This window comes from Suillus plorans (genome assembly GCF_016647745.1).
Source record: "Suillus plorans strain S12 chromosome Unknown HD556scaffold_26, whole genome shotgun sequence".
Lineage (NCBI taxonomy): Eukaryota > Fungi > Basidiomycota > Agaricomycetes > Boletales > Suillaceae > Suillus > Suillus plorans.
In genome coordinates this window covers 210,427-232,692 of record NW_024537410.1, presented here as the reverse complement: position 1 = coordinate 232,692, position 22,266 = coordinate 210,427, and the positions used below count along the sequence as shown (strand labels likewise).

At 47.9% G+C, this 22,266-nt stretch overlaps 6 protein-coding genes and 1 non-coding gene across 7 annotated transcripts; 4 read left to right on the top strand and 3 right to left on the bottom strand.

Moving 5' to 3' along the window:
• The first annotated feature begins 919 nt into the window (after positions 1–919).
• On the top strand, positions 920–3,369 carry HD556DRAFT_428403 (uncharacterized protein). The gene is made up of 7 exons (XM_041310577.1): positions 920–1,022; positions 1,080–1,128; positions 1,183–1,236; positions 1,289–1,315; positions 1,367–1,396; positions 1,447–2,574; positions 2,630–3,369. The coding sequence occupies exons 1-7, from the start codon at positions 975–977 to the stop codon at positions 3,079–3,081; spliced, it is 1,788 nt and encodes a 595-aa protein (XP_041160553.1). The 5' UTR covers positions 920–974; the 3' UTR covers positions 3,082–3,369.
• A 1,020-nt stretch (positions 3,370–4,389) lies between these two features.
• On the bottom strand, positions 4,390–6,577 carry HD556DRAFT_1308095 (uncharacterized protein; the record flags this gene model as incomplete). The annotated part of the gene is made up of 7 exons (XM_041300089.1): positions 4,390–4,537; positions 4,602–4,661; positions 4,716–5,277; positions 5,328–5,437; positions 5,491–5,570; positions 5,621–5,700; positions 6,412–6,577. The coding sequence occupies 7 exons, from the start codon at positions 6,575–6,577 to the stop codon at positions 4,390–4,392; spliced, it is 1,206 nt and encodes a 401-aa protein (XP_041160552.1).
• On the bottom strand, positions 6,190–6,297 carry HD556DRAFT_t63. The gene has a single exon. It is a non-coding gene; the product is annotated as a tRNA-Leu (tRNA).
• A 172-nt stretch (positions 6,578–6,749) lies between the features above and the next one.
• HD556DRAFT_428386 (uncharacterized protein) lies at positions 6,750–7,791 on the top strand. Its single transcript, XM_041310576.1, has 2 exons — positions 6,750–7,275; positions 7,326–7,791. The coding sequence occupies exons 1-2, from the start codon at positions 6,851–6,853 to the stop codon at positions 7,447–7,449; spliced, it is 549 nt and encodes a 182-aa protein (XP_041160551.1). The 5' UTR covers positions 6,750–6,850; the 3' UTR covers positions 7,450–7,791.
• Positions 7,792–9,047: 1,256 nt separating this feature from the next.
• HD556DRAFT_1369875 (uncharacterized protein) lies at positions 9,048–13,397 on the top strand. Its single transcript, XM_041302905.1, has 9 exons — positions 9,048–9,145; positions 9,201–9,917; positions 9,973–10,232; positions 10,290–10,516; positions 10,568–11,024; positions 11,075–11,624; positions 11,681–11,876; positions 11,930–12,552; positions 12,613–13,397. Exons 2-9 carry the CDS (start codon positions 9,281–9,283, stop codon positions 13,158–13,160), a joined length of 3,498 nt encoding a protein of 1,165 aa, XP_041160550.1. The 5' UTR covers positions 9,048–9,145; positions 9,201–9,280; the 3' UTR covers positions 13,161–13,397.
• Positions 13,398–14,599: 1,202 nt separating this feature from the next.
• Positions 14,600–16,509, bottom strand: HD556DRAFT_1475272 (uncharacterized protein; the record flags this gene model as incomplete). Its single annotated transcript, XM_041308520.1, has 9 exons — positions 14,600–14,787; positions 14,838–15,007; positions 15,060–15,254; positions 15,317–15,466; positions 15,520–15,942; positions 15,997–16,041; positions 16,096–16,146; positions 16,204–16,343; positions 16,398–16,509. 9 exons carry the CDS (start codon positions 16,507–16,509, stop codon positions 14,703–14,705), a joined length of 1,371 nt encoding a protein of 456 aa, XP_041160549.1. The 3' UTR covers positions 14,600–14,702.
• Positions 16,510–17,906: 1,397 nt separating this feature from the next.
• Positions 17,907–21,077, top strand: HD556DRAFT_1431983 (uncharacterized protein; the record flags this gene model as incomplete). Its single annotated transcript, XM_041305076.1, has 9 exons — positions 17,907–18,320; positions 18,351–18,444; positions 18,526–18,569; positions 18,624–18,911; positions 18,965–19,229; positions 19,293–20,046; positions 20,071–20,120; positions 20,178–20,669; positions 20,725–21,077. 9 exons carry the CDS (start codon positions 17,907–17,909, stop codon positions 21,075–21,077), a joined length of 2,754 nt encoding a protein of 917 aa, XP_041160548.1.
• Between the last annotated feature and the right edge of the window lie 1,189 nt (positions 21,078–22,266).

Below are 22,266 nucleotides of genomic sequence, written 5' to 3'. Positions count from 1 at the left end.
ACAGCTTCCTTAAATCCAGGGAGATAATGTGTTCCTGGCACTCGAGTGCTTTACTCTCTGACTGCACTGTCCGGTCTTTGATTTTGGGGTCGCATCCGCGGTACCTAAATACCCTCGCGCTTAGGCTTTCCATATCTGTTCCACGAGTGCTGTTACGTGACGTAGGATTTGCCTTGCACGTCGAATTTCGTCCAGACTGTACGAAAGCAGCGTGCAAGGCTAATCCTACGATCCAGACGGTGCCAGAGAATCCCCTCACAAAGCCAGCAGAAAAGGTAACGACCAACTCGATGCATACACCTCAGCCCCGAATGAAGTGGGTGACAATATCTCAATGTAATGCGAATACCCAAGCTAGACGGTCGGGCCCTCCACTCAGACTCATAAATTAATAGCACACCTATATAGTACCTCGCCCGACTTGATGGGCCGTCGTCACCTCGAACCTTGACCAGGAATCCGTTCACGCGTACTTTCATAAGTATTACCCAGGTTCATGCTTGGAAGATGCTCAAAACTAACGGTCCCTGAGGAAAGTGTTTGGAAGTCCTAGCAAAAGAATCCATCAACGGACAAAGTAGTCCTTCCACAGAGACATGACCTATGTGTATGAGGGTTCATTTTGAGATTCATATCGTCGTAGTAGCAGAACAGATGAAGATAAATACAGGACTACGCCTTAGCCTCAGGGATGGTTTAAGCGTCGCATTACGAATACCCAATACATTCGGAACACACCGGGTCCGCGTTCGCCTAGAAGCACTAAGGCCGGCAAGAAAGCGCACCTGCTCAAGCAAGTGACTCGTGAGCCACGTAGGATTACCTACGAGTGGTTCATGTTATATTTCGAAGTTTGTTCATGTTTTGAGATCGGGCAGTTGGCCCAATCAAGGCATTTGCTTAGTCATGTTTGAGACTTGTAGCGGGAGTTTGTTGGGAGTCGCCGCCTTCGTCGTTGACACACTCATTCCATCATGCCTTTCGGTCTTATCATCGGAACTGACCGTGCAGCTGCTCTACAAGTATGTCTTGCTCATGTACTACTCTTCTTCTGTGCCCAACTCACTTTTTTTGTGTAGAAATCCATTCAGGATGAACTCACAGCTCGTAGTTTCAGTCCCGATGCTGGTGAGCGCCCAGTCTTGTTCACGGCTAGGTCTTTGACACTCACTATTGGAACAGATCCTGTCATGGCGGAATATATCACCATTATGATTATAAACAATAAAAATGCAGGTTTGTGGTATCAAGAGCTTCTTTGCTGACACTGGCTTATCGCATTGTACAGCACAAATAGCTTCGGAACTCATGGATTGTGAATGGCTTTTTTTTGCGTCCCAAATCTCATTACTGACTACGTCTCCAGTAATTGGTCCGGAATTTGGTCCAGAATTTGGTATGTTCCTTAGTGCCCTGTGCGTTGTGGCTCGTTGACAATACCACCAGAACCCAGCTTCACAGATTGGCTCTTCGCCGAAGCTGCCAAAGGCGCGCCGGAATCTGAAGCTCCGTCTGCTGCATCTTCAACACCTGTAGAAATACCTAATGAATCAAAACCCGTCACCCAACCACCCTCCAGCGACCCAGCGCGCCGCCCGCCTAATGGTCCTCGAGCAGGTGCACCACTATATCAACAAGCCATATCTTCCGCTCTTCCTTCGACATCTCAAAAGCGTCTTCGCTCGCCCTCACCATCTGCACATCCAGCAAAGTCCCGACGCACAGACCTACTACCCACTGGTCCCCGGGCCATGCAGAACCAAGCACCCGCACAACGTAGTCTTCTTGACCGCGTCGGCGGTCCAGGACCTGGTCCGCGCTTCCAAGGTGGAAGAGATGAAGTCCAAGCGCGTATTGACAACATCACGAATGCCTCGCCCGACCCAAGCGCGATGATGAGCTTCCCAAATGGTATGGGTATGCCCGAAATGGCTGTAGGCATGGGGATGCAGGCAAATCCGTTAATGCTACAAGAAATGATGTTAAGTCAAATGGCTCTTATGGCACAGATGGCGAACTCGATGGGCATGCTTAACCCCGGTATGGGTATGCCTGGGTTCAACCCAATGCAGCAGGGTGGAGATGCAGCGATGTTCAATGGTAGCGCAGGTGTGAATGGACATAGCTTCCCACAGAATGGGGTGAATGGCAGAGGTCGGGGTGCAGCGAGAGGGGGTCGGGGGCGAGGAGGTTCACGGGGCGGGCACATGGGCTCGTCACCTGCTCCAGCATCTATCGAGGAAGTGCCTGCACCTGTATCGGCCCCCGCTTCGGTAATCGCTGAACCCGCACAGTCCACACCAATAGCAGCGCCGATTCCGCTTCCCGCAAGCGCCGTGTCATCCAATGCACCTCTAAAACCAGCATATGCCCTCCCCGAACGCCCGCAATCGCCTACATTGTGCAAATTCGGGATCAAGTGCACTAACTCGCAGTGCCGATATTCCCACCCGTCTCCTGTCGCTACTGCTGAGAGTGGCGTTGTACTAAGCACCGAGGCGTGCGAAAAGGGCAAGGATTGCAAAGACAAGGACTGTATCAAGTCGCATGTCAGCCCTGCTGTCAAAAACCCTGGTACGTTGGTTTTTTGTCTTTGTAAAAACAACACGAGCTTACCCAACAGTCGCAGGCGCAACTCACACACCAGTCCCACCTACCACTACTACCACTGGGCCTCCTCAGCACACCGTCGCATGTCGTTTCGGTGGTGCTTGCACACGCCCAAGTTGCCCGTACACGCATCCTCCAAAGACAAATCACTTCGCGCAACAATGTCGCTTCGGTGCAGGTTGCACGCGCGCATCTTGCCCCTTCCAACACCCAGACGGGCGGGTTCTCCCGTCTACGTTTCACCGCGGCCTGTCGACGACTGCACCCCTTGTAAACGTACAGGCGCCAGAGACGGGGAGCATGGGTGCTCAAAGTCATCACAGAAGCGTCACATTTAACAAGCCGCAGGATGTGAAGGAGAAGCTAAAGGATATCGAGAAACAGAAGGAAGCTGCGAAGAGAGCAATTGATGAGGCCAAGGCTGCGGGAGGGAAGAAGGAAGAGACGAATGCAGTCCCAATCGCTGTATGACCGGGGGAAATCTCGCCCGACTGTCCTTTATTTAGAGGGAAACGTTCTCCATCAACTGCTTTTCGTTAAATCCCTAACTCGGACACAGCCAGCGACTACTTTTATTATTTTATCGTGGCACTCATGTAGTATTTGCGTTGTTTTTATATTTGTGTCTACTACTCGCTAGGTATTGCCGTTCTCGAACTTCGAAGGCGCTGATTATGCCGCCCATCTGGGTCCTCGATGAGGTCCCCGAATATCTTGCTGCGGGCGAAAATGTTGACACTGAAACTTGAAGCTTCGTGTAAATGTCGAGAGGAATGGTGATCGCGTTCTTCTGTAATATATGATGGTAAAATGAGTGTTCTACTAGGATATCGTTTAACGTTACAATATATAAGAGATTGCCAGGCTGCCGCGGCTCTTCATTTGTAGGTCAGACTTTTGCCCTCTTCCGCCTCCCTCTCCTCTACACTTGCTTCCACATAGTCCTCAATCACTTATGACCTCCCACTCAAGCTCAATTAATAGTCGCAGAGATAGAAAGCGCCGCAAAATAGAATTGCTTACCCAAAACTGTAGCTTTCCATAGCTGGTGCGCGCTCCTTCGCCTGCATATCCATCAAGGACACTCTTAGATCGCTTGTGGTACTCATCCGGAGAATTTTTATAGTGCTTTGTAGGATAAGATGAGCAGAGAACACCAGTTACCGTGACAAGTTGGATGATTGTCCATGATAACTTTCTTTAGTTGGTACGTCACTGCTCTCTCGTTAACTACCTTTGTCAACGACTTTCTTTCTTCTGCAGAGGCCTGACTACGGGAAACTACCTTTGTCACGAGTCCTCCCTTTATTTCTCTAGTATGTGCTTCCAGAAATTTATACATATACTAAATGAGAATCGGCTTGAAATAGCTCATGGAGTCTCGATTTACCAGTTTTTCACAACTCGCTTGTCTTCCCAACGCTTTGACACTGACACTATGTACTCGCCACCAGATGATATCATGCAAAATTACAGTGTGAATCACGACGAACTATGTATGCCAGATGAGCACCATCTCTTACCTATTACCGGTGATCTCAAGGCTCAATCGATCGGTGCGGCGATATTTATATTCGTTCTGACCGCTGCTAAATAGGTTATATAGCACGAATCAGACTGGGGAACGCAAGATAACCCTGTCAGGGACAAATGGATGAGCAGGAGTTATTCCTGATGGCGAGGTATAGTAAATACACGACTTGTGAGTGATATAAGTCAGAACGAGATATATTATGACTGATGGTAAAATATTCTCTCAAGGTACTAATCGTGAACATTTTAAGCGTGATGTTTTCGTTTTGCCACTCTTCCTTTGGTGGCCAACTGCGGCGAAGGCAGGTGATTGGAATGTTCACCTTCTTGCTTGTCTTCTGCAGGAAGGGGAGCTGTCCCATTCCCCTGACAATGAGCTTCCTGTCGTGGCTGCCTATGCGAGTCCCTGATAGTCACCGTCGGCTGAGTGGAAAAACGAACTGCAAACGAAAACTCACGGTGCGTCTCTTCCGTCGAAAGACAAGGTGGGTGGGCCTGTTGGTCCTGTTGACGGTAGCCTATTAACCAAGTGGTCAGAAATGCGAGCAAGTCAATGACAGAAGAGCACATACGTTGGTGTTATAGCCTTAAATACTTGCTCTGTTCGGATCTGATCCTCCTCGCCTTCTTCGTATATCCAATCTTTTGGCCATTTGGGCGCAATCTCCCTCCAGTACGTGAAGTATGCCTCTAATCTCTCACGGCGCCCCCGCTCAGCGCGTATAACATCTCGGACATTCCTCGCCTGTTCTTTCAGCCCCGCCGCTCTCCGGCGGAGAGCAGTAGCCTGGGCAAGAACACGTTGATCGTCGGCCGTGATCTGCCTCATGATTTTCACAGCCCGGTTGAGCATGTGTGGTTCTTCTGGAGGAGGCATTCCTGTACGCGGGCTGACGGGGAATCCCTGCTGACTAGGACTTTCGTAGGACAAGTAGGAACCACCTGAATCACTGGAGTGATCATCCATAGCCAGGTGCCCCTTGGGGCTTTCCAGTAACGGTGAAAGGCTTGGCGACTTTCCTGCTAGATTTTGAAGCGCTATGCCAGAAGCATTTCCGACTGCTTTTACCGGAGTAACGGCTGCTAGGATCATAATGGATTTGGGGGGATCCTCCTGGATGATGGGGTAATCAACTGGACAGGTGTTAGATTTCTTGCACTGCGACGCGATGTATGATGCTCACAACTTGTGTCCATAGCTAAGTCTATGACCTGTCTTGAGGGACCAGCAGCAGGAGGACCCTCCGTCGTTCGGGACTTCTTTCTCGGGGGCCCTTCGCTCTCTTCGTCTTGACTAAACGATCGTCAGCATCATTTATAACATCGAAGATGAAGCAGTGCACGTACAGCAGCGGAATAAACTCGCTGAGTTTTACTAACTCTCTAATTATTGCCGCGCTCTTCATGTTCGCTCTTACTTTATGAGCCTATTTTTAGTTCAGTAGCTGGCCTCCAGGACCACAAATGCAATACACACCTTAGCTACCTTTTGCAGCTGTGCACGGGACAATTTGGCAAGAGTGACTTCGCTCATGTCAAGTCCCCCAGAACCCGAAGCTGGGATTGGGTTGTTAGATGAGTGAACATCATGAAGGAGTGCTTCAGTCATGTTGTGTAGTGTGGTGAAAGCACGGGTACTCCGATGAAAAGATGTGCTACTAGATCAAGTTGGAGATATGTTTAGGGAGGTTGGAATTAACCTGTGGTACTTTAAATTTGTTTGCGTGATGTGGGCTTCTGTGGATTGACATCTACAACTTAAATACACGATGTATGCTTGTACCTAGAGAACAATAGATTAGATCATCTCAGTACAAAAGTCCGCGGTCAAAGCAAGGATCCGGGAACAGTTTCACTTGTGGCAACAAGAAAGCATGGTCAAATCATCGACGAGTCCCAGCTGCAATCAACAGTGAGCGGCACCAGGACCTTTGGCGAAAGAAACTACATGATGACGAAGCCTGGGAGGACTGGGCAAACTCTACTGGCAGCATTCCCCTGCTGCAGGGCTACGTGAGTACTTAGAGAGAAAAAGAGAAAAAATAATGACAAGAGTGGGATTTGAACCCACGCCCTCTTACGAGGATGAGAAACCTGCTTTGCAGGCAAGCTTGCGCTTGAGTCACACGCCATAGACCGCTCGGCCATCTTGCCTTAGATTAAGTCAGACAATTGCTTTACAAGTCTAGCGGACACGAGGCGTGGCAAAACCAGAGAACGATCATCGATGATGCTCATGCTTTCATCTAGTAAAGCCTTATTACTTACGGTCTCGAATTCGGCTCGCTCGAGGGTACCAGTCCAAGGCGAGCAAGTAAAAAACCACATCGAGAACAACATTCAGTGACGCCGCGTTCGTCTCCGCTGTGTCTGACTGCGAGATCGCCAAGTGATCGCCAGGGTAGATCATCATCTCAAATTCTGCATGAATCATGCCAGGCTGCAGCTAGCTGCGACTTGCAAGACGATGTCCACCTTCCTAGGGTCTTTCTCGAATGTGATACACTTCCTCTTATTCATATGACCTGAGCCACTCCATGAAGGTCCAAGCATACCCGGCTCTGGAGAACAATAGGTAATAGGTAAGCACACCGACTGTTCGGATTTGTGTCTTGTGGACTCTAACTGTGGCCTTTTTAAATACATCAAGACTCAAGTGCTTTTAAAAGCAATTTCATATCCCACACTCGAAAGCTCAGAATCTAGCATGACGAAACCTGCACAACGTCCCTGCACCTCAAACGACAACCCTCACTTCCCAATCAGCCAATGGGAGAACCGCGATTCCTTGTGCACATTCACCGGCCTCGTCGACAGCATGCCACTCCTCGAGGCCCGGGTTCTAGAGTCAGAGCAGCTCCTTGAACGCGCTGCTACCATTATGACTGGGGTGTTACCCGATCTACGCGAAACGTGTTTAATGCGCGAGCGACTGGAGTTCTCTTATTTCGAGAAAATGAAAGTCAAGAAGGAACTTTGGGATGGAACAGCGCAGCTGGAGAGGGAGCCGCGCAGGTATAGGATCAGATGGCTGAAAGGCGAGAGGAAGAAGGTGCGCGTGGCGATGTGGGAGCAAGCAAATCAATCCAATAAAGACAATGATCTTTCGGAGTCGGACTACTCAAAGTACTCGTAAGTTTTGTTGACGAGGGTCTCCATCCTGCGTACTGATTGCTTTGCAGAACTAAATCTGATTCTGAGGGGACATTGTGGTCCACAGATGAAAGTGTAAAGCCCTCAAGTCGCAAGAGGTCGCGAGATGAAGAGCCGGAGAGGAAGAAGAGAGCGAAGAAAGATCCAACTTAACCCGAAGTTTTTATGCCTTACATTGTATCAAAACACATCTCTCATCTCACTACCCTAGTAAACTCTGTTAAACATTCAATTGTACTTAAACCAGTGACGAGTGCTCAAGTAACGGATCCAGCTGACTGGGGCCTTGAGGTGTTCAAATCACATCGTTGTGTTATTTGTGGGTGAGAGAAACAAATTACCGTGCGACTCTTTGATGTGGTTAAACCATTCAGGAAGTGCACGATGCAAATCGGTAATGTAGGTAAACCTGGGGCCTGCCGCTTGGTTGGAGTCGCGAGTCACGCAGGCCCCAGGCTACAGAGCTTCGCAGACCAACATGTGACAGTTCTGCGATCCAACTGTGATAGTTTTTCCCATTAATCTACGAATTCAGTTCCTTCTATCGAGAAGGCTGCTCCGGAAGTATTGCGGGAGGAAGGCGCCTGGAACCAATTGCGGCTGTCACCACGGAAAGCGAGGCTAGCGTCGCTCATGTCTCTCCTAGATTTGGACGCCGTTATGCGCCAGAAGCTAGCAAGGTGGGCCTCAAGGACAGGCGAGACTCTTCGAGGTGCGGTCGCAATTCATGAATTGCTGATTTGCCTTCATTGGCTCTCCATTGATTCAAAAGTCCTTGTACTATTTGGGACGAGCTCAGGGAGTACCCAGGGATTTCCACGACCTCCTCAAACGACCTAGTCTTCCGCAGGAAAACAGACAGAAGGAAGACATTGGTTCCTTTTGCGCTGAGGCGATAGCAGCTTTTTGCCCAGCTTACCATTCATACAAGTCACAGCCCCCATTGTAGGCGTAACTGAACTCCTGTACGCTATGGATCCATCTTCCCGTGAGGTATTGCTGCCAGAACAGCAAACAGTGCTGAGTATTGGAATAACTGGAACGCCAATTTTCAATGCTCTTACTCTGACAATGCTAATCGGCACGAAGCCAATATTGGACACCTTACGCTCCATCGAGCGGACGACCACGTAAAATAATGCACGTCCGACAGGAGGGCACCACGGGACATATGCTTTTTTTTTCAAAAGCTCAAAGCTTGCTGACCTGGCAGCATGTTCTTCATTTAGGATGCTCATTCTTCTGAAGTTATTGAGCTCGAGGACTTTGCGGCCCTAAGCCCCTCGTAATTCTCGCCCGGAGCATCATATTTGTCTACTCCCTCTTGGACACACAAACTTTTCGCAGTGGTATTTCTCACTTGCTAGCTGGTTAGAACATTACTGCATAATACACGCGCTGTTGCCAGTGCCACGACACTGATAGCTGTACTCTTTCAAAATCCAGTGTGATGTCAGTTGTCTCCGACCTGCGCGATGACAGTGAGCGACCTGCCACGTCGAACTGCAGCCAGGGTTAAATTCTATTACTGGAGATCCTTATCAGTGATCTCATGTCACTCGCATTCTAAACTTGAAGCTCGTTGAAGATCTAGCTTAGCCGGCAGCACTGACCATACTATGTAGTTGATGCGCAAACGTGTTGATGCACGCGATGAACCTTCCGCTTTAAGAAGCTTCTCATGAGTCATGTTAGGTCACGTTGTACGCAGGTTAAAAAGAAGGAAAAAGCCGTCTCTAGCTGTTGTTTAGCTGTCATCACAAGTTGCCCATCGCCGCCAAGTGTGGATTCGAATTCCCTGCTGAGCCGCGAGAGTGTGTATGATTTTCACTCAGAACACACGCGACGAGTACGTCCTCAATATCTGATTACCGACTCATATTGAAATTTGTGCTCCATCTTAGCTATCTTAGTGACCTCGTTTTTTCCCTCCTTGCAGCTTGAAAGCTTGAAGACCTGCCTAGCTAAGGCTGTATAGAAAAGGATGGCCCTTCCTATAAGGTCATCTCTTCTCCGTCAATTTTCTAGATGTAAAAATATTGGAGCTCGCTCTTTTCACTCCACTCCACATCGGGCACTTTTCTTTCCCACACATACCTTGCGAGCAGTAGCTGCACCAGCAGTCGGCTCATATATCCCCAAGGATGGCGAACATGTCCTTAACTCGCCATCAGAGATTGCTCGCAGAATCTCTGCCAAGGTTCTTCCCAAGCTTCCCCGTCCAGATGTCAAAAAGGTTGTCATCGTCGGCAGTGGTGGCCTCAGCATTGGTCAAGCCGGCGAGTTTGACTACTCGGGCTCGCAGGCACTGAAAGCTTTGCGCGAAGAAGGTGTCGATGCCGTTCTCATCAACCCTAACATCGCAACCTGGCAGACGTCTCATGAATTAGCATCCGAAGTCTACTTCCTTCCTATCACTGCGGACTACGTTGCATATGTATTGGAGAAAGAGCGTCCAGATGGTATCCTTTTGACTTTCGGAGGTCAAAGTGCACTCAATGTTGGTATTGAGCTGGACAAAATGGGTGTCCTCGAGCGCCTGGACATCAAGGTCCTCGGAACTCCGATCCGTACTCTTGAAGTTTCTGAGGACCGTGAACTTTTCGTGCAAGCTCTCAAAGGTACCCGTAACCGATTTTTGTTGGTTGACCATATCACAACCTTTTTTCATTTCAGAAATCGACATTCCAGTTGCACAGTCCACAGCTGTATCTACCGTCAGTGCAGCTTTGGATGCAGCAGAGACAATCGGTTATCCCGTCATCCTTCGGTCAGCATTCACTCTTGGTGGTCTCGGTTCTGGTTTTGCCAACAACCCCGACGAGCTTCGTGATCTCTCTGCAAAGAGTTTGAGTCTGTCCCCTCAGGTTTTGATTGAGCGGAGTATGAAGGGCTGGAAGGAACTCGAATACGAAGTTGTTCGTGATGGTGCTGATGTAGGTTGATTCCGTTTTGTTGTGCTTTATGAAGTTGAATGCGTATGCTCTTGTTAGAACACGATCATCTGCTGCAATATGGAGAACTTTGATCCTCTTGGTACACATACCGGTGACTCGATTGTGGTTGCACCGTCTCAAACTCTCCCGGATGACGAATACCACATGCTTCGTAGCGCTGCTATCAAGGTCATCAGGCATCTTGGTGTCGTCGGCGAGTGCAACATCCAGTATGCACTTAATCCCACGTCCAAGGAATACTGTGTCATTGAGGTTAATGCCCGGTACGTTCATGGTTCTTTTCATATTTTTCTACACCTAACACCTTTTTACAGTCTAAGTCGCTCAAGTGCCCTGGCGTCTAAGGCTACTGGTTATCCGCTTGCCTACACTGCCGCTAAAATCGCCCTCGGACATACCCTTCCAGAACTACCCAACGCAGTGACCAAGACCACTACGGCTTGCTTCGAGCCTTCTCTTGATTACATCGTCACTAAGATTCCCAAGTGGGACCTCGCAAAGTTTTCATCACAGGTCAACCGCGAAGTTGGGTCCTCAATGAAGAGTGTTGGGGAGGTCATGGCCATTGGTCGCACATTCGAAGAGAGTCTTCAAAAGGCCATTCGCCAGGTCGACCCGCGGTGGAAAGGGTTCGAGGCATATGTTCAGCCTGAGGATCTTGATAATGCTTTGTCGAAGCCCACGGATATGCGACTCTTTGCTATTGCTTATGCGATGTACAACAAGAATTACAGCGTTGACCAGTTGCATGACTTGACCAAGATCGACAAGGTAAGGAGTTCGTTCACAACCGAGCGTCACTGTATTCACTTTGTCCCTAGTGGTACCTTTACAAAATAGACAATATCGTTCAGACGAGCAGGGCTATCAAGACAGTTGGCTCCATCGAAGACATAGACTTCGAACTCATGAAGCAAGCCAAACGCATGGGCTTCTCCGATGGGCAGATTGGTGATCTCGTTGCCTCGACTGAAAACATTGTCCGCGCTCACCGCAAATCCCTTGGCATCACTCCCTTCGTCAAACGTATCGATACTCTGGCCGCTGAATACCCAGCGCACACGAACTACCTCTACACGACGTACAATGCCTCTGAGCATGATGTTGAGTTCGATGAGCATGGTACCATGGTTCTCGGAAGCGGTGTGTATCGCATTGGCAGCTCAGTTGAATTCGACTGGTGTGCAGTTACTTGCGCACGGAAACTGAGGGGTATGGGCAAACGCACGATCATGATCAACTACAACCCCGAAACGGTATCGACAGATTTCGATGAGGCTGATAGGCTTTATTTCGAAGAGCTTGGCTACGAGCGTGTCATGGACATATATGAACTTGAGCAATCTCAGGGTGTCATCGTCAGTGTCGGTGGTAAGTTTAGAATTACTGACAAGCATTCCGAGTAGGAAACTAATGTCGTGAACCAGGTCAACTTCCCCAGAACATAGCGCTTCGTCTCAAACAGGATGGCGTCAAAGTGCTTGGTACTGATCCAGAAAAGATTGACACTGCCGAGGACCGCCACAAGTTCTCCTCTGTCTTGGATAGCATCGGTGTTGATCAGCCGGAGTGGTGTGAGGTCACGAACCTGGAAGCCGCGAAAGCCTTCGCTCAGAAAGTTGGGTGTGTATCGTTTTAGTTAATGACTAAACCCACTTGCTGATCCCTCTGTTTAGCTACCCGGTTCTCATCCGCCCGTCGTACGTTCTGTCCGGTGCTGCCATGAACGTTGTCTATGAAGAGTCTTCCTTGGAGTATAATCTGTCCGCTGCTGCTTCTGTTTCGCCCCTGCACCCTGTCGTCATTACAAAGTTCATCGATAATGCGCAAGAGATCGATGTCGATGCCGTTGCACACAAGGGCAAGCTCCTCGTCCACGCCGTCTCTGAGCACGTTGAAAATGCTGGTGTACACTCGGGCGATGCCACCCTTGTCCTACCCCCGTTCTCGCTGACAGAGACGGACATGGCACGCTTGAAGACCATCGCGGAGAAGGTCGCTGCTGCATTTGAGATTTCTGGTCCCTACAATATGCAGGTCATCAAGAAGCCTGCTGACGGGCCCAATGACGAGCCTCAGCTCAAAGTGATTGAGTGCAACCTGCGGGCATCGCGGTCGTTCCCCTTCGTGTCAAAGGTCCTTGGCCATAATTTCATCGAGACCGCAGCGGCAGCTATTATGGACCACGATGTTCCAGAGCCTGTTGATTTGATGAAGCAGAAACGTGATTATACTTCGATCAAGGTTGCTCAGTTCTCTTGGACTCGGCTGGGAGGTGCAGATCCCTTCCTGGGTGTGGGTGAGTATTGGTTGCATCCGGTCTATCTTCAGAGTTCACTTTGTTAACTATCTGGTTTAGAAATGGCCAGCACGGGTGAAGTCGCCAGCTTCGGCATAGACATCCACGAGGCATATTGGGCGTCATTGCTCAGTACAACAGGCTTCAAAGTTCCCCGCCTTAACTCTGGTGTCCTTATCGGTGGAGATATCACCAAGCCTGAAATGGCCACCGTTGCCAAGGAGCTCCTTTATCTCGGTTTCAAGCTCTACTGTTCCTCGCCTGAGGTCGAAGCATATCTCAACAACCTCCCCTATATCACTGCGAAGCGCATCTTCTTCCCAAAGACCGACAAGCGCAAGCTGCGTGAGGTCTTCGACGAGTATGAGATCCAGTGTGTGATAAACCTCGCAAAGGCACGCGGCACCGGCTTCGATGACGAGGACTATGTTGCACGGAGGAACGCTGTGGACTTTGGACTGCCGTTACTTAACAACGCCCGTTGCGCACAGCTGTGGGTAGAAGCACTTGGAAAAAAGATAGCCCAGGGTGGGTTGACGAAGTATACCGAGGGCAAGATACCCCCGGAGGTGCGATCTTGGCGAGAGTTTGTTGGTCGGCGGGCATGAACATGTGAAATATAAGGTGGGCCTTTTGTAATTTAGCGACATGTACAGATGAAAGTATGGGCCATGTTATCCAAGTTCTCCGTTTCTCCGTTGTTTTCCTGCACTGTGGGTAGTAGATACATTGAAAATTCCACCTGGGTAACACCATATTCCCGCTACCTTTAGGCAGTGGGTCTTATAGTTCGCTATTTTTCACGTTTTGGCGGTAGATTTTCACGATCTTGCCGCCCATCTCTTTCTCGCCTTAGATGGTAATGAGGCTGTGTTGATCGATCGTTCTACACCGCCTTTAGCTCTCGCCTGCTCGATCATCGCATCGCTGTCGAGCTCTCATGCTTACACCCCTCTTGTGCTCTCACCATCATGACCTCGTTCATCGGCCGTCTCCCTGTCTCTGTCGTCTTCGATACTGATTCAAGTCGTTGTTTTGTATCTATTCCAGTTGCTCATGACCTCAGTCATTCAGCGCCAGCACCGGGTTCTCGTTTCTCTGACATTCTCATGGCTTCCTATGATGGCCGTGTGCTCACGACTGACGTTGAGTTTGAGGTCGTGCGCAGTCTTGATTGTGATGTTTTGATTGGGATGAATTGGATTGCTGCGTGGCATGCTGTTGGACGGGAAGACGAGCATCCTGTTCATAATCCTTATTCTTGTAGCGCGTCTGGACTTCAAGGTGATAGTACTTCACCGTTGAATTCTTGCTATCTTTCTGATTTTGTTTTGTGTTTCTAGCAACTTCGTGTATATTTGGTGGTAGTGCAAGCCGTTTGCCAGAATCTGCTGTCAGTGGCCACGCAGAATTATCGCAATCTTCATCCCTCGCAGGGGCAGTTTTAACGTCTTGTAGATGGTCACAGTCTATTGTGCATGATATATTCTTCGCATCGTGTCGCTTGGGGGTCCATTTGGGTCCATTCTCATCTGAAGTTGTGTTGCTCGAGCGGGCATGTGCTCTGCATGGTTTAGATTTTAGGGGGTCTCCTCCCTTGCTCGAGTTGTGAAAAATGTTGTTGCAACATCTACTCCATGGTGAATGCGTCGTCTCAGACGCACACTTCAAACATCATGATTACACTGCATGTCGTGAGGTCGCCGCAGGGTTTGGCACACTTTCGAATTTAGCCGAGTTCATGCATCAGGAAAAACCTCCCGCTCTAATTAGAACAAATTAGAGAAAATTAGTCTAACTTTCGCTAATTAGACAACTTAGATGATTAGGAGCGCTTTATTGGTGCCCTGCTAATTAGCACTAATTTTACGATCCTAGAGCTAATTATTGAGAGTTTTGTAGCATCCTATTGATAGTTATGAGCATCCTGTAGCTGCACTGGACATGTTTTTCAGGCTTAATATCACACGCAATATTCAAATCAATTAGGTTTCAATTGGAACTGGGTATCAGGACGAGCACAGTAAGGTGTAAGCTAATCAAAGATGTAAGGAATGAGCATGGTTCGACTAGATGTTACTATAAAACAATATAATGAGTGAAATCACCCTCGAAAGTCTGACTCGGCGCTGCTCGATGGTCGAACGGAACTACTCGTCATCCATGCCATCGATGTCCAGGAATGTGAGACTGACATCCTGGGAATAAGTTCCAGAAGTATCCAGGCGGAGACACCTAGACGACTCAGGTCAGTAACACTGGTAGCGGTGCTGAGAATGACTTACTGGACTTCTTCATATATGTCCGACATCATTTTGTGGAATTTGTTGGGTGCTGTCGCTCGAATTTGTTCTAATACGGAGACATGGTAGCTGTAGTTGTCGCAAAATTGATTGCCTGTGAACTTGAAATCGTCATTAGACTTGCTCTTCTTGCCAAGAAGAGCTGCGTAGATCTAGCAAGTCAAAATTATCAATGGTTGAATGAATGGGAGACATAGATTTTACCGCAGTGCAGACGATAGATAACATGGGAATAGGGATCTCGGGGCGATGTGCCTTGTTTTTCGCAATGTCGAGGAACCGTTGAGGAACTTGAGAGCCGATGGACTTTATATTCTTAAAAAATATCTCGAAAAGGATGGTGAATATAGGTTCTGCTTGATATGGCTTCTTGCAAATCGGGGATGGAAGCCCTTGCGCCTTGATAATGTTAAACCGTATGGTGTCAGCATGTTAAAACTGTGCTAAAAATGAAAACAAACATTAAAAGTCTGCGGGAAAATGTATAGATGATCCGGTAGAAGGCGCTCGAGGATGGCACTGCAGTTCAGGCCAAGCTGAAAATAGCCTACAATGTTCTTGCAGGCTGCATCCTTGATATCTCTACGAAAGAGACTGGCACAAGTGTCGATCTATAAGCAACCAGAGTTGACATTCATAATGGTGTGATGAGGAAAACACATACTAAGCCCACGAGCGCACTCAAGTACCCCTTATCAGTGCGCATGCGTTTCTCAATTGGTGTTGCCTTGAGATATTGCACAGCATTGGTAAGTATTTCGCGCCCATAAGTATTCTTGGCGATGACTTCAGGGTAACCATGATTGAAGGCAATGTATGCCTTCAGCTCAAGAATACCATGTTGAATGACCATATGAAGGTCATCATTTTGGTCAGTAAGACGCACTGACCCAGTCCTGGTGTAAACAAGACGAGCCATGGGGTCACGAGCTGAGGCTTTCTTGGATCGTGCACCAGCAACATCGCAGGCACTGCATTGAGTATCTTCATCAATCTCTTCTTCCTTAGGTACAATACTGTCATCCGTCATGACCAATGACAAATCGAACTCCGAGATGGTTGAGACTGACTCATTCCACTTGGGGGTCTGAAAAATAAAGAATTGTCTTAGTACTGGACCGATAGAAATATTTCTACTTACTTCCATGGCACGTTTTCTCTCTCTGGCGCTTGAAACCCTAACCATCTGGTATTGAGCCTTGTCAGCAGCTGCTTCAAATTGCCAAAATGAACTTAATACCTTTGCCTGTTTATTCTTACTATGGCGGTCTGAACTTGCGATCGCAGGAGTCTTTTCAAATAGTAATGAGAAACCCTTGCCACTCGTGAGTTCAAAGTCTTGACTCACCTCTTCCAGCAGAGCCTGAGCGATAGACTCTACTGGCTCCAGGTCTGATTCTTCACTCTCGTCGCTTGGAACATGTTTGTAGCTGCCAGTATCAGAGTCGCCACCATCATCTGAGTCCTCCAGTTTGGATGTCTTGCGACCTACAATAATTAATACTTAGTAAGTTAGTATAGACCCCAAAAAAGTAAGAATACCACTCTTAGGGTGATGCGGCTGTCGACGGGACAATCGAGGAGGCGGGTTGAATACGTATTGAGATGGTGGAGGTGGGACAAGTTCTTCCTCGTCATCCGACTTCTCAATCATTCAGTGAGAATTTTTTCCTAATTTGTGTGTCAGCAACCTTATCCTTCATAGTTCAAATCTACAGAGTCAAGACTTACCGTGGTCTCTTGTCGACTTGCTCTGTTTCGCAGGAATAGGATCTTTGACTGGCGAATCATTGTGACACTTAGTACTGTGACTGGTGCGGCGTGACTGCTTGCTCTGAAGCTGTTCCCACACTTGCGCCGGATCAATTGGTCAGTTCTACATCGCACCGCTACCATGAGATATGCATGCTTACCAGGATTTTCCAAAGCCAGGTCCTTTGCCTTGCGTCGTGCTTGGATTTGGTAAGTTTTTCATCCTCGTAAATGTCACTACTGACTTACGGCGTGAAGCAGGCTCCATTCAAGTTGACTTGAAGGCGTCTAATATAAGGCAGAAATGAGCGCAAATATCAAATGAATGAATGTGGTCTTCTCTGGCAAGACTGGAATGGTGAGCAAAATGTTGGTTGTAGGGATGACTGAGCAGTGCAATTTACAGTTCGATCTAAGTTATATATGATCCGTCAAAATGTCAGCACAGGTAAGGGCTTATGTACGGACCCTCTTAAAATTTACACTAACAACATGGGCACATTTTTTTTACCAAATGCACTAGCTGCATTTGTTGCTGAGAACGTGAGCAATATCCACCGCATATTTTTTACTGACAACGCTAGCCCATAATCATCCATTCACCCGGTTCACCACCGTGGATGATGTTCCATGTCATACCCAACTTGTAAGTGAGTTTACCCAAACAACACGCGTGCATTTTTTACCAAATACACCAGTTACATTCGTCGCTGAAAATGCGAGCAATATCCATGACATATTGGTTCGGACGAGATTCCATGCCATACACAACTTGTAAGTGAAAATTACATAGCAACGCGCGTGCATTTTTTACCAAACACACTAGCTACATTTGTCACTGAGAATGTGAACAACATCCACCACATAACCGGGACACCTTCGGTACCTCCAGCTTCGAATTGTATGAGCCAACCACAACCCAATTTATCCGATCTACCACCTAATTTCATGTCTTCAGACTTCATTTAACCTATGTCAGCATCGGAGGACCTAGATCCATCCATGTTTTGGGCAGACTTTGAGAAAGACTTCTGTGAATGATTCAATCTAACCACCACAGGTCACTTCATAAGTGAAATTTATATGAACATGCATGCATTTTTTACCAAAATGCACTAGCTATATTTGTCACTGAGAATATGGGCAATACCCACTGCTTTGTTCTCAACCGCCTCAGACTTGGACTTTTTCTTTTCGCTCAAGACAATCTCACGTGTTCTCCACTGCAGACAAGGCTCCATTGTAAGTCAATTTTCATAGAATAAATCTGTCATCAAACCCAAGAGTTCTTCATAGATCATGCCTGAAATGATTTGCCCTGCGTGCGATAAGAAACTTGCATCAATAACCAGCTATAGTCAGCACCTCGCTCAAACCAGCAATCCTGTTTGTCGAGCTCTGTACCTCTCTTCATTGGAACTTAATCCTCCCCCTACTCCAGTACTGGACCCATCGCAACTCGAAGGTGAATACTTTGGGACAGAGGACGATTTTGAGTGGCAAGGGTTCGATGAACAGCTGGACGTTGACGAACATGGCGAACCTGGAGATGAGGAGCATTCAGATGATGATGGGGACGATGATGGCTTCAATGAATGGGAACCTCCTCTTCCGCAGGAGTCTCACTCCACATGCCACGATAATGGCGAATCCGATGACTCGGGATCAACCCCTGTCCCTGATGTCCCACAACAGCGGGAAGTTCGGCATGAAGTAGAGCAGCGACTCCGTGATTGTGAGCAGCAACCCATCATTGTCAAGTATCCTTGTCAACAAGCCGGACAGCCTGTTAGTTTAACTCAGCAGCCTAGCAACTCTACCTATCATGCTCAACTAAGTGGCTCAAACACTGACAACATCTATGCACCATTTGCATCGAAAATCGATTGAGAAATGGCTCGGTGGGCCAAATTATGAGGTCCTAGCTCGACAGTGTTTTCAGATCTTCTTTCAATCGAGGGTGTGAGTTCGTCATGCTCCTGTAAAATCTGCATTATCTCATTCTAAACCCTCCAGCTCAGTGAAAAGATTGGACTCTCCTTCAAGAACTCACGTGAGCTGAACATGATCATCGACAATGAACTCCCAGGCCGTCCCAAATTCAAACGTGAACAGATCATCATTGCGGATCAAGCATTCGATATTTATTATTGTGACATAATTGAATGCATTAAAGCTCTTTTTGGCGACCCAAATTTTGCCCAGTATCTTGTCTTCGTGCCCGAACGCCAATACGCTGATGAAGACAAGACCGTTCATTTATATCACGACATGCACACTGGTAAATGGTGGTGGGACTGCCAGGTTCGTAAAACTTAATCTGAGAATCTACCCAAAACTAACCAACAATATTTTAGAAAAAACTCGATAAGGAGTGCCCCGGTGCGACAGTAATCCCGGTCATAATCTCATCTGACAAGACCCAGGTGACGATGTTTCGCAACAAGACCGCATATCCTGTATATCTGACTATTGGGAATATTCCGAAAGAGATTCGTCGGAAGCCATCGTGTCAAGCCCACATTCTTCTCGCATACCTCCCAACGACTCGCCTCGAACATATTACAAACAAAGCCTCCCGATGTCGCATGCTTGTCAACCTTTATCATGCTTGTATGGGACGTGTTCTTGCTCCCCTCAGCACTGCTGGAATCGAAGGGATCAACATGTGAAGCGGTGATGGAGCTATACGACGAGGTCACCCTGTATTTGCGTGCTTCGTTGGAGATTATCCAGAGCAAGTCTTAGCAACTGGAGTCAAGACTATGGAATGTCCGAATTGTGATACTCCCTCCGATGAACTAGGTTTATCAGCCAGGGACGCAAACTTTCAGCCACGAGACCTAGCCGCTGTACTTGATGTGCTGGCCACTCTTGATGAAGGTGGAGTAGCCTTTGTTCACGCATGCACGGAAGCTGGCATTAAGCCCATCATTCATCCTTTCTGGGAGACACTACCGCTGGCCAATATCTTCGAGTCTATCATGCCAGACATCCTCCATCAGTTATACCAAGGTCTTGTGAAGCACCTCATTGCTTGGCTGTCCAAAGCGTGCAGTAGTGAAGAGATAGATGCGCGATGCCGATGCCTTCCTCCTAATCACCACATTCGACATTTTATGAAAGGTATAACAACACTTTCACGATTAAGTGGCACCGAGCACAACCAAATCTGTCGGTTCTTACTTGGCATCATTATTGATATCAGACTCCCCAACAATATGTCCTCTGCCCGACTTCTCCGTGCCGTCCGTGGTCTGCTCGATTTTCTATATCTCGCACAATATCCGTGCCACAGCTCTGAGACGCTAGCTTTCCTCAATGAGGCCCTTGAGCTCTTTCACGAGAACAAGGATATATTTGTTGACCTTGGAATTCGGAACTCATTCAACCTGCCTAAGCTTCACTTTGTGCTTCACTATACTCACATGATTCAAATGTACGGCACAGCTGACAACTATAGTACTGAATACATGGAGCGTCTCCATATCGACCTTGCAAAAGATGCCTACCGTTCGACAAACCGCAAAAACGAGTTCGCACAAATGGCCTCTTGGCTCAAATGAAAAGAGAAGATTCTGCGCCACGAACAATATATTCAGTGGAGACTTGGTGCCACAGAGTTTCATCCAGGACATCAGACTCGCCCTCCGGATATGTCATTTGGTCGTTCTCAAACAATGACGAAGCATCCGACTCTGAAGGCCATTACATTTGACAAGATCAAGAGCGACTATGGTGCTCCATATTTCCGCGAATCACTGGCACGTTACATTGCTAGAGTTAGACTCAGCTTTGTGAATCAGAACACCATGATTACACCTGCGCAGCTCGAACATCATGCGGTTAATGTGCACATACCCTTTCAAGCTGTACCAGTGTTTCACAAAGTCAAGTGGGTATCAGTTGACGCTCGTGACCATGGTGATCTCCCAGTAACCGTCGATAGTGTTCATGCATGCCCTGGACGGCGTTCAGGAAAATTTGCATCTGATGATGTTGCCCCCTGGTTTGATACCGCGCTAGTTAATGATGGCACTGGAGGGCCAGTTGGCATTGAGGGTGAGTCACTGTTGTTTTAGCTGATACAAATTGACAATGTGACCAACTATACCAGGATATCGAGTTGCGCAGGTCCGGGTGATTTTCTCAATCCCTCCTAAGGCCATCCCTATGCTATTTCCATCAACATTTCGCCCTCCGAAGCATTTGGCTTACGTTGAATGGTTCTCTGCATTTCGTGCACCTGAACACAATCATGGACTACACAAAGTTTCGCGTGTTGTTGTGAATGGGGAACACATGGCTAGTATTATACCTGTTACTAATATATATCGTAGTGCTCATTTGATTCCACGTTTCGGCCATGTTGCTCCTCGTGACTGGACTTCCACTAATGTTCTCGATGAGTGCCCACATTTCTTCGTTAATTCATACTTAGATAGACATACTTTTGTAACTTTGCGCTAGTTATGTACAATTTTCGAAAAATTAGAGAGCCTAGGTCAAATTTTTACTAGCCTAGTGAGCTTAGATCAAATTAATGCAATTATCCTAATGTTGTCTAAGTTAAAACAGGAGGTTTTTCCTGATGCATACTGGACGAGTTGATGTCAGCGGACGTTTCTGTGAAATCTAGACAGAGTCAGATCTATCGTAGGTAGATTATTAGCGAGAAAAGATATAACAATAAATGGAGACATACCCTCAGTCGTGCGTGTAACAGACTGAGGGGAGAAGAAACGAACATCAACCAATATATATAACGACCGTTGGCATTCTACCGCATCACAGTCATCATGTGCACGATTCGTGCACCAACACTCCTCCTCGACTGAATCACCGTAACCCAAGATACACGCATAGACGTGTGAAGTCCGGTTTAGCGAGAGCCTTCGTAAAAATGTCTGCAAGATTCTCCTTCGAACGTACATAGTGCAATTTCAATTGGTGTAGCACAACATGTTCGCGGATAGAATGGTAGGCCATATTGATGTGCTTAATGCGGGCGTGGAAGGAGCTGTCCTCTGTGAGGACGATGGCACCGTTATTGTCGCACATGAGAGGGGAAGCTGATGTCTGGGTGAATCCTAGTTCCTGAAGTACAGTGCGGACCCATTTGATCTCTTTTCCGGCTTCAGCTGCAGCGACATACTCAGCTTCGCATGTCGAGAGAGCTACAGTCTTTTGCTGCCTTGCACTCCATGTCACGATGCCTCCTCCTCCGAGAGCAGCAGTACCCGCTCACGGAGCACCGAGTATCAACGCAGCTGGCGAGATCGCTATCGGTGTATGCGAGTAAGCGTGTGGTATGTTCACCTCCAAGTATGAGACATTGATCGCGTGTGCCCTTGAGATATCTGACCACATGCTTAGTGGCCTCCCAGTGAACACGCCTGTAGCTATCAAGGAATTTGCAGAGCTGTTGCACAGCATAGGTGATGTCCGGTCTTGTGCCAATTGCGAGGTACATTAGCGAGACAACAAGCGAACGATAAGGTGTACAAGCCATGAGTTCACGTTCGGCATCGTTGTGGGGAGAATGTTCGCGACACGACAGACGCAGCCTGGGGTCCATAGGTATAAGCACAGGGACAGCATCTGTCAAGCCAAATTGAGTGATAATGCGATCAATGAGTGCTGGTTGGGAGAGTGCGAT

Bases quoted from the DNA above. Each gene is read 5' to 3' on its own strand.
- HD556DRAFT_428403 (XM_041310577.1), top strand. From the start codon at position 975: ATGCCTTTCGGTCTTATCATCGGAACTGACCGTGCAGCTGCTCTACAA. The intron at 1,237-1,288 runs GTTTGTGGTATC...CGCATTGTACAG, and splicing joins TATAAACAATAAAAATGCAG to CACAAATAGCTTCGGAACTC. The intron at 1,316-1,366 runs GTGAATGGCTTT...CTACGTCTCCAG, and splicing joins AGCTTCGGAACTCATGGATT to TAATTGGTCCGGAATTTGGT.
- HD556DRAFT_428386 (XM_041310576.1), top strand. From the start codon at position 6,851: ATGACGAAACCTGCACAACGTCCCTGCACCTCAAACGACAACCCTCAC. The intron at 7,276-7,325 runs GTAAGTTTTGTT...ATTGCTTTGCAG, and splicing joins TCGGACTACTCAAAGTACTC to AACTAAATCTGATTCTGAGG.
- HD556DRAFT_1369875 (XM_041302905.1), top strand. From the start codon at position 9,281: ATGGCCCTTCCTATAAGGTCATCTCTTCTCCGTCAATTTTCTAGATGT. The intron at 10,233-10,289 runs GTAGGTTGATTC...TGCTCTTGTTAG, and splicing joins TTGTTCGTGATGGTGCTGAT to AACACGATCATCTGCTGCAA. The intron at 12,553-12,612 runs GTGAGTATTGGT...TATCTGGTTTAG, and splicing joins AGATCCCTTCCTGGGTGTGG to AAATGGCCAGCACGGGTGAA.